Here is a 7,533-nt window from a genome sequence, read left to right on the forward strand (position 1 = left end):
CTGCACCGCGCTGCTGCGTGAGGCAAGCGTAGGGCCTGCTTTCCCCTCCCCTGGCCTACACTTGCAGTCCCCCCAAAAAGTGTGGAGTTTAACCACACCACAAATGCAGGGATCCCCTTTGCGTACGGCCCACCGTGGAGGGCAGGTCTCAGCAGCCCTGGCTAGCACAAAACTGTGCCAAATCAGTGCCCATGCAGCTCCAGCAGACACTGGCTTTCCTCTGGAGTTGTATGGACCAAACACTTCCCAAAACCTCCAGAACTGGGCACTGCAGTTCCTCTGTCACCCCAACCCCTTCCACCCCATTCTGCGTGGCACCGGTCCAGCAGGACAAACTCACCTTCCTGAGACCAAGGATGGCAGAAAGTGAATTTTAGCTCAAAAGCAAGTGAGTTGCCGAAAAGAAAGCATATGGGCATGTTAGAGCGAAAGCGAAAATTGCAGCCCTTGTGTGAAACGTCCAACACATGTAATTGCCCTTTGGCTCTGCATGAGCTGTCCGCTCCCTTCCACTCACAGCTGTGGAGGAGCAGATCTCAGCAGTCCCCCCTTGTCCTGCCGTGCTCTCCGGGGATGGTGTTTCCAAATCCTTCAGCAGGGGTCCCGAACAAAATTAGGTCTGCTGAGGGGACTACCAGTAAGGCAGTGACCACGCGTGCTTTGGCCGGAGGACTGACAGCCGCATTTCCTGTGCAATTATTTGCTACTGCTTCACTTTTTTAGTACTTTCTTCTCTCCCGCTACTTAAGGCCTCACACTAACCACTGCAAAAGTTTCGCGCATACCTAAGGCAACTTTTCAGCTTTTGCGGTTTTATTAAGTCACAAAAAGCTTCTGTTTTCTGGAAAAAAATAATAATAATAATAATAATAATAATAAACCACCTCTGCTGTCATGAAGGTTAGCAGGGCTTTCCAAGAGCAGAGCAGCCAGGTCCTTCACCCGGAGCCAGGAGAGGGGCTGCTGGTGCTGGGGGCTTGGACCACCACTGTCATCATTGTCCCTCTTGAACATCATCCCAGCCGACACAGGAGCATGCAAAGAGGGAGGCAGCAGCAGCAGTTTCCGTGCTCTCTCTGGGCCTGGCTGTGGTCAGGAGATGCCTAGCACTCTTGTCCTGTCCTAGCATCCATTTATTTCTGATGGGGCCCCATGTTTCGGTATGTACTGTCTTGTTTTCCATGGAGCCCAGAGCAAAACAAAATCAATTTATGCCCTTACTGCATTTTTTAAAAAAGCTGGTGCTGCTAGGGGAGATGAGGCCTTTAATTTTAAAGTGGTAACTAGGCATCTCAGCTTTCTTCCACCTGTACAGACAGTTTTAAAGGAATGTCACCATTTGCCAGGAACTCCATTGTACAGAAAGCCCCCTCTCCTTGCCCTCCAAGGGGACTTCTCAAAAGATCAGCAGAGGAACCTATTTCCCCGGGATCCCAAGGCCAAGCAGATTTCACGTCAGAAAGAGTCTGCTCTACAGAGACTTGGCATAATCATCAAAATATGGACAGCTTTCCAGGTCAAAAGATCTTCTTCATGCATTCTTTTAATACCACAAGACAATTGCTAAGCGACCCTGGAGCACAGGACTGAAATACAGTGCTCTCCGTTAGCCCTCAGATTAAGGTGAGTCAGTGCAATAAGGCTTCCCACGGATGCACTGATGATTTGCCTTTACCTTGGGCACCTTTCTCTGGTCAGTGACAAAATCTCCAGCCACATTTGCGGCAGGGCTGTCCCCTGCAAAGTTCAGAGCTCTGCTCCGGGCAGCTCCCGCAGCCAAAGCAGGAGCTGGTGGTGCCCAGCCCTGCCCTCAGGAATTGAGGGAGGTTATGGATGAGTAGATGACCTGTGGTGATGCTTCCAGCTCTGGATGCACAAAGCTGTCTCCGACTCTGGAATAAATGGTTGTCATTTCCCTCACCGCAGTGTTGTCCACGTGGGGCTGCTGTGTGTTCAAGGCCTAGAGAAGCACAGAGAAAACAAGGTGAGAGTCTTCTCCAGAGGATGTCGGGATCAGGAAGGGTCCTGGAGCTGCCAACTGCAAGCCAGGAGTCAGCAGAAGCAGGAGCTATGTAAAGCCCAGGTGGCTTTGCCCATGGGAGGGTTGGGGCTGATCCTGGCTGTCTGCACAGCCCACAACGACCCCTGAAGTAGTGCCCCGACATAAACCCGTGAGGCTGCCAAGCAGGGAAGGGTGATTATCTGCACATTGCTCTGCATTTAACCGTCCTGCACCCTCCTTGCTGCTGGCAGCCAAAGCTGTCCCTAGGCTTCTCAGCCACGAAGGTAAAATCAGGTTCTTTTGGGGTCAGGGAGGGAGGCAAAGGGGAAACGTGCAGCTGGGGGAAAGGAGTACCCCAGGGTCACTTACCTCTTTGCAGCTTGCCCTTACAACACAGAATTAAAGTCCTATTTTTAATTTCAGCAACCATTTCTTGTAGCTCAGCGCATCTTATTCAAGCCAGCAGTTAGCATTTACCCAAAGAGCTTTCAATTTATTTATTTTTTTTTTTTTTCTGTACCTGCTGTTGTTTAATGGTTCTCATCTTCTTCTGCTGCACTGCACCTCGGAAAAAGAAAGTTTTATTACTGACAGGCTGCACCCTCCCCTCTCCTAGCCCTGGAGAACCAGAGGTACTGTACTGGCACTTTCACCAGGGGGTTGATGTGGATTTTGCCATCAGGACGGCGATTTCTGTGGCTGCTCCAGCCAAGCACGGGTGAAATCTCCCACTTGGATACAAATGAACTTGTCTCCTGACAAAGGCATCCTCAGGGGTGAATGTTTTGATGGGAGATAGGCACCTTGCTGGTTTATTTTCCAGTGCACACGTCCCAAGGTATTCTCCCCAGCTGGAGTTTTAAAGTATCCCCAACAGAAAAGTCTGGCCACACTTAGAGGATGCGTTTCTTAGTCCATGGCATCATACCTCTTTTACAGACTAGAAGCGATGCAGCAATTGGATTCTGGTCTCAGCACCAGAAGGTCTGGGTTCTCCAGAAATCCACTGCAACAGCCCCGTGCTGTGCTTCTGCTCCGTTAAGCTGCATCACAAACTAGAGACTGTGACTCTTTACAAATGGAAGGAGGTGGTACGCTGAAGGGGAGCTCACAGGAAAGGAATAATTCTGGCGAGAAGAGCAGAACCTCTCCAGAGCCCCCCACTACCTTTATCCCCAGGGCGTATGCCCGAAGGAACCAGAGGTGCAACCTCCGAGTTTGCAATGCAGGAGCAGAGCCACCTACCCCAGCGCCAAATGCAGAAGACCAGGAGCAGCAGGAGGAGGAAGATTGATGAGCAAGCTCCAATCATGTAGTTCTGTGTGTGGTCTTGATCGCTGGTGCCTGGCATTTGGAAGACAACAGGTGCTGTGAGTGCTTCCTAAAGGAATACAGTGGCAGCAGATATGTGGTGATTATTTCATGGACGTATGTGAGTGGTAGGAGAGCATTTGGTGCGTTTATTTCTCAGCCTCTGTGGCTGCTGATTTACCCCCAGGTGCCCTGTTCTCCCCAGGAAATATTACAATTGTCCCAGTACAGGACTCAGACCTGGTGCCTGGGCTCCTGAGCCCACCTCTCCCACCTGCAGCCGTTCATTTTAGCTACAGGCAACGCTGCTAGTGGAGCCTTCCTCCTGCAGAGACAAGCAGCTGTGCAAGAAGCACTCCCTCGTACTTTCAGTTACGGTGGCAGAGAGGGGAACGCTGGGCTTCCAGCTACAACTGGAGGAACACAACCAGCACCACTTAGGACACCCCTGGGAATCCTCTCTTCACTGCAGCAGCTTGGCCCCGTGGAAGGAGGGACCGAAATTCTGCGGGTGCTCGATGTTTCCCACGGCTGGGGCAGTGCAGGAGGCGTCTGCGCCTGGCACAGGGACACTTACCTTCGCTGGAAGGGTCCAGGGTGACAGGCTGCTCGAGCACGGTCAGGGTGATGTGCCTGCTTTGTCGTTGCTGTGCAAAGTTGACGTTGTACACCCCACTGTCACTGAGCCGCAGGTCCCGCAGCAGCAGGGATGCGTTCTCGGGGAAGAGCTCAACACGGCCCGCATGTGCAGGATGGGGGAAACATTTTGTGGAGCAGCTCTCGAGAGCCCCCCCAGCACCCAGGGAGCAGTTCAGTACTGTGCAGGAGATGATTAATTGTGAGGGGTGACCAAACGTCCACTGAATTGGCACTGGGAAGCAAAGGGTGCTGTTGAATCTGTAGGAGACGGGCAGGAGCACGGACTGCCCCATGGTGCCATTGACCGAGTCCTGTGGGATTTCCAGGAGGAAGCCCAGGTTTCTCCCTGCAGAGGGGAAGAAGCAGATCAGCAGATCAGCGGCAGATTCTGCCCCCTTGGAGCACAGCGCTCGCAGCCCACCCTGCCCCACCGCCCCCTAACAGAAGCCTCACCCCCAGACACCAGACCTCAGCGCAGCGCCCTTGTTTTTGGGGACTCCATCGGATGCAGCCACCCTAGGGTGGGCTCCGCACCACCTGCACCCCCAGCCACCTCCCTGCTGGCTTCTCCACCTGCAGCCCCAGGGCTCAGGCAGTGACCCCAGCCCCAACTCACCGAGCAGCAGCAGCAGCAGCAGCAGGAGGGAGCCGAGGCCCCAGCAGCGCCGGCCGGGACACATCGCCTGCGGCTGCTGCGCTCGCCTGGGCCGGGAGGAAGTCGGAGGCTCTCGCTCAGCCCCTCGGTGCTGTGGGGTTCGCTGTGGGCAGGCGAGCCCCGGCGGCTCCTTCCTGTGCCACCTGCACGCTGCGGGGAGAGAGGGGACTGCGGGGTGTCCCCTGCGCCCCCACCGTGGGCCCTGCTTCTGCCCCAGCACCCCTTCCACCCACACAGCAGGGAGCTGGCAGGAAAACGTGCCCATCGCATCCCTGTTTTTGGGGGGATTTTCCAGGGGATGCAGCTCGCTGGCTCGCAGAGCCCTCCTGCAGTTGTCACCCTTCAGCCTCAGCAGCCGGCCAGCCCCTGCCCCCCAAAAGCAGCCTTTGGGGCCTCCAGCCCCACCGCAAGGTGCCACCGCGACCTGGGGCTGGCCAGAGGCTTTGGGAAACTCTCCCGCCTCTTGTTTTACTGCTGGAACTGCTTCAGGTGGTTCTGCAGCCCCACGCCAGACACTTCGGAGACAGGGATGCCGGAGGAAAGGTGTTTATTTGCCCACGGGAGCGGGAATTTAACAGCAGGGGTCTGTGAGCGTGGGGAGTGGTTGTGCACTGGAGGCAGGACGGTGCTTGGGGACAGGCAGCGGCCAGGACCCCGCTTTGTCCAGCAGAGGGGCAGGTGCCAGGAGGAAAAGCAGCCCCGAGCCACCAGCTGAGCGCCTTCATTCTGCCTGGGCACTGCGGGGTGGCTGCTGCTGCCAGCCTGGGGTGCCGGCGCTGGCTGCTCCCGCACGCTGGCTCCCTTCTCCCCAGCAGCAGCCGCAGGCTTCCCCGCATCTGCCCCGCTGCTGGCGGCTGCCCCGCAGCCAGCACAGGTGGAAGAGCAGCTGCAGGAGCAGCAGGATGAAGCAGTAGCAGCCTCCGAGGATGCAGCAAGGGATGCGTGCAGCCATCCCTCCCTCTCCTTGACAAGTGCCTGCGGTAGGAGAGCGGAGATGCGGCTGCGGGAGGCTGCCACCTCCCCTGGGACACCTCCGCAGGGGGTCCCGTGCTGTCCCCGTCAGGAGGGACAGGAATTCTGCCAGGGCAGCACTTACTTTGGCAGGAAGGGCCCGTGGGGACAGGCTGCTCGAGCACGGTCAGGGTGATGTGCCTGCTTTGTCGTTGCTGTGCAAAGCTGACGTTGTACACCCCGCTGTCACTGAGCCGCAGGTCCCGCAGCAGCAGGGATGCGCTCTCGGGGAAGAGCTCAACACGGCCCGCATGTGCAGCATAGGGGAAACATTTTGTGGAGCAGCTCTCGAGAGCCCCCCCAGCACCCAGGGAGCAGATCAGCAATGTGCAGGAGATGACTAATTGTGAGGGGTGACCAAACGTCCACTGAATTGGCACTGGGAAGCGAGGGGTGCTGTTGAATCTGTAGGAGACGGGCAGGAGCACGGACTGCCCCACGGTGCCATTGACCGAGTCCTGTGGGATTTCCAGGAGGAAGCCCAGGTTTCTCCCTGCAGAGGGGAAGAGACAGATCAGCAGATCAGCGGCAGATTCTGCCCCCTTGGATCACAGCGCTCGCAGCCCACCCTGCCCCACCACCACTTCCTCACGCACCTCAGCTGGCTCTCATCAAAACGCATCCATTGCATCCCTGTAGGTGATGCAACGCGCACATCAACCTCATGATCCTTCCCCCAAGGCCCCTAGCCATCTGTGCTTGAGGAGAGCACTCCGTGGTCACCACTGGCTTCTTCCTTTCCTTTCCGTCAGCTCAAGCTTACCCCACTTGCAGCTCCCACATCACCCAAGGTGTGCTTCCCGCTTGCCCCATCCCAACTTACCCACCAGCATCAGGGTGAGGCAGACAACGGCGCAGCTCTGCGGAGACATCCCGTCCCCTGGGCTGCATGCAGGGTGTCACCGTGACGAGCTGAGCAGCTGTGCTGCCCTCAGAATTTGCATGCAGCCACGTCTCAGGGAGGAGGTCAGTCTCTTGCACGGGCGTCCAGCTCTGTTTGTTGGTGTTAAAAACATTCGGTGCCTATCCCAGTCCATGGGCTTCCCAACAGGGCAGCTTCCTCCCACGGCGAGGAGCTGTACCTCCCTCCTGGAAATGTTTATTTCCAGATATTGGAATATAAATACAATGGGTGTTTATTGGAATGTAAATATAATGGGTATTTAAATGCAGAAAGGAAGGGCTCCTGACGGGGATGCGCGGGCAACCTGCGCACAGGAGGAGAGGCAGAAGCTTCCCGTGGATCTTCCTTCTTTGCCAGCTGACAGGCAGAGATGTGCAATGGTCCCCACAACTGCTACAAGAAGAGCAGCTGGAAGGGAAGCGCTGGTGGCAGCAAAGGACCTGAACGCAGCCCAGATATCGCAGGGGCAGAGCCCTGAGGGTGCCAGGGAGCCATCTCTCCATAAGCATGGCAGGACATGCTGGTTTGTGAGCGTGGACCACGTTGGATGAGCTCTCCCTCACCTTTGCCATGTCTCTCTTTGCTTTTCTACCTCCTGCTGTGGTTCACCCTCAGATGCCGCAGACCTCAAGGAGTCTGGAGTGCACTGACCGCCTTCGGGGGTAGCAGGGAGCTCTGCAAAGCACCAAGAGCTTCAAAGCTCCCCAAACGTGCATCTTCAGGAGCAGTGCTCTGCTGATGGTGAGCGATTTCACACCGTCCTCCCTCTTCCTCTTCCTTCCTGTTGCGCTGAGCACGCTTGCAGTGGGTAGGATAGGATATGGTTGATGGTGAAAGGGGCTGGGAGCTCAGCAGGGAGCTGCAAACAACGCGTGCTGGCGGCACCTTGCAGGCTGGGGGAGCAAAAGTGTGCCGAGAAGTTTAGGAAGATTTTAGGAAGCTCTGAACTGGACAAAGAACAAGGAGCTGTAAACATTAGGACAATTATTATTAATTCATTTGCAAACAGAT

General features: G+C 56.0%; 1 protein-coding gene across 2 annotated transcripts; it reads right to left on the bottom strand.

Moving 5' to 3' along the window:
• Positions 1-514: 514 nt before the first annotated feature.
• On the bottom strand, positions 515-6,575 carry LOC118166182. 2 transcript variants are annotated; one of them, XM_035324871.1, is made up of 6 exons: positions 6,446-6,574; positions 5,704-6,111; positions 3,891-4,298; positions 3,248-3,346; positions 2,523-2,560; positions 515-1,945 (listed from the first exon to the last, which is right to left on the bottom strand). In XM_035324871.1, the coding sequence occupies exons 1-6, from the start codon at positions 6,507-6,509 to the stop codon at positions 1,811-1,813; spliced, it is 1,152 nt and encodes a 383-aa protein (XP_035180762.1). In that variant the 5' UTR covers positions 6,510-6,574; the 3' UTR covers positions 515-1,810. The 2 variants fall into 2 exon arrangements, with proteins under 2 accessions (XP_035180762.1, XP_035180763.1); XM_035324872.1 differs by lacking the exons at positions 515-1,945; positions 2,523-2,560 and having other exon boundaries at positions 2,996-3,346; positions 3,891-4,303; positions 5,709-6,111; positions 6,446-6,575.
• Between the last annotated feature and the right edge of the window lie 958 nt (positions 6,576-7,533).

This window comes from Oxyura jamaicensis, chromosome 4 (assembly GCF_011077185.1).
Source record: "Oxyura jamaicensis isolate SHBP4307 breed ruddy duck chromosome 4, BPBGC_Ojam_1.0, whole genome shotgun sequence".
Taxonomy (NCBI): Eukaryota; Metazoa; Chordata; class Aves; order Anseriformes; family Anatidae; genus Oxyura; species Oxyura jamaicensis.

Coding starts and splice junctions, on each gene's coding strand:
- LOC118166182 (XM_035324871.1), bottom strand. CDS start 6,509: ATGCAGCCCAGGGGACGGGATGTCTCCGCAGAGCTGCGCCGTTGTCTG. Junction 3,347..3,890: donor CCTGGACCCTTCCAGCGAAG/GTAAGTGTCCCT, acceptor TCCAAATGCCAG/GCACCAGCGATCAAGACCAC. Junction 2,561..3,247: donor CTTCTGCATTTGGCGCTGGG/GTAGGTGGCTCT, acceptor TCCGAGGTGCAG/TGCAGCAGAAGAAGATGAGA.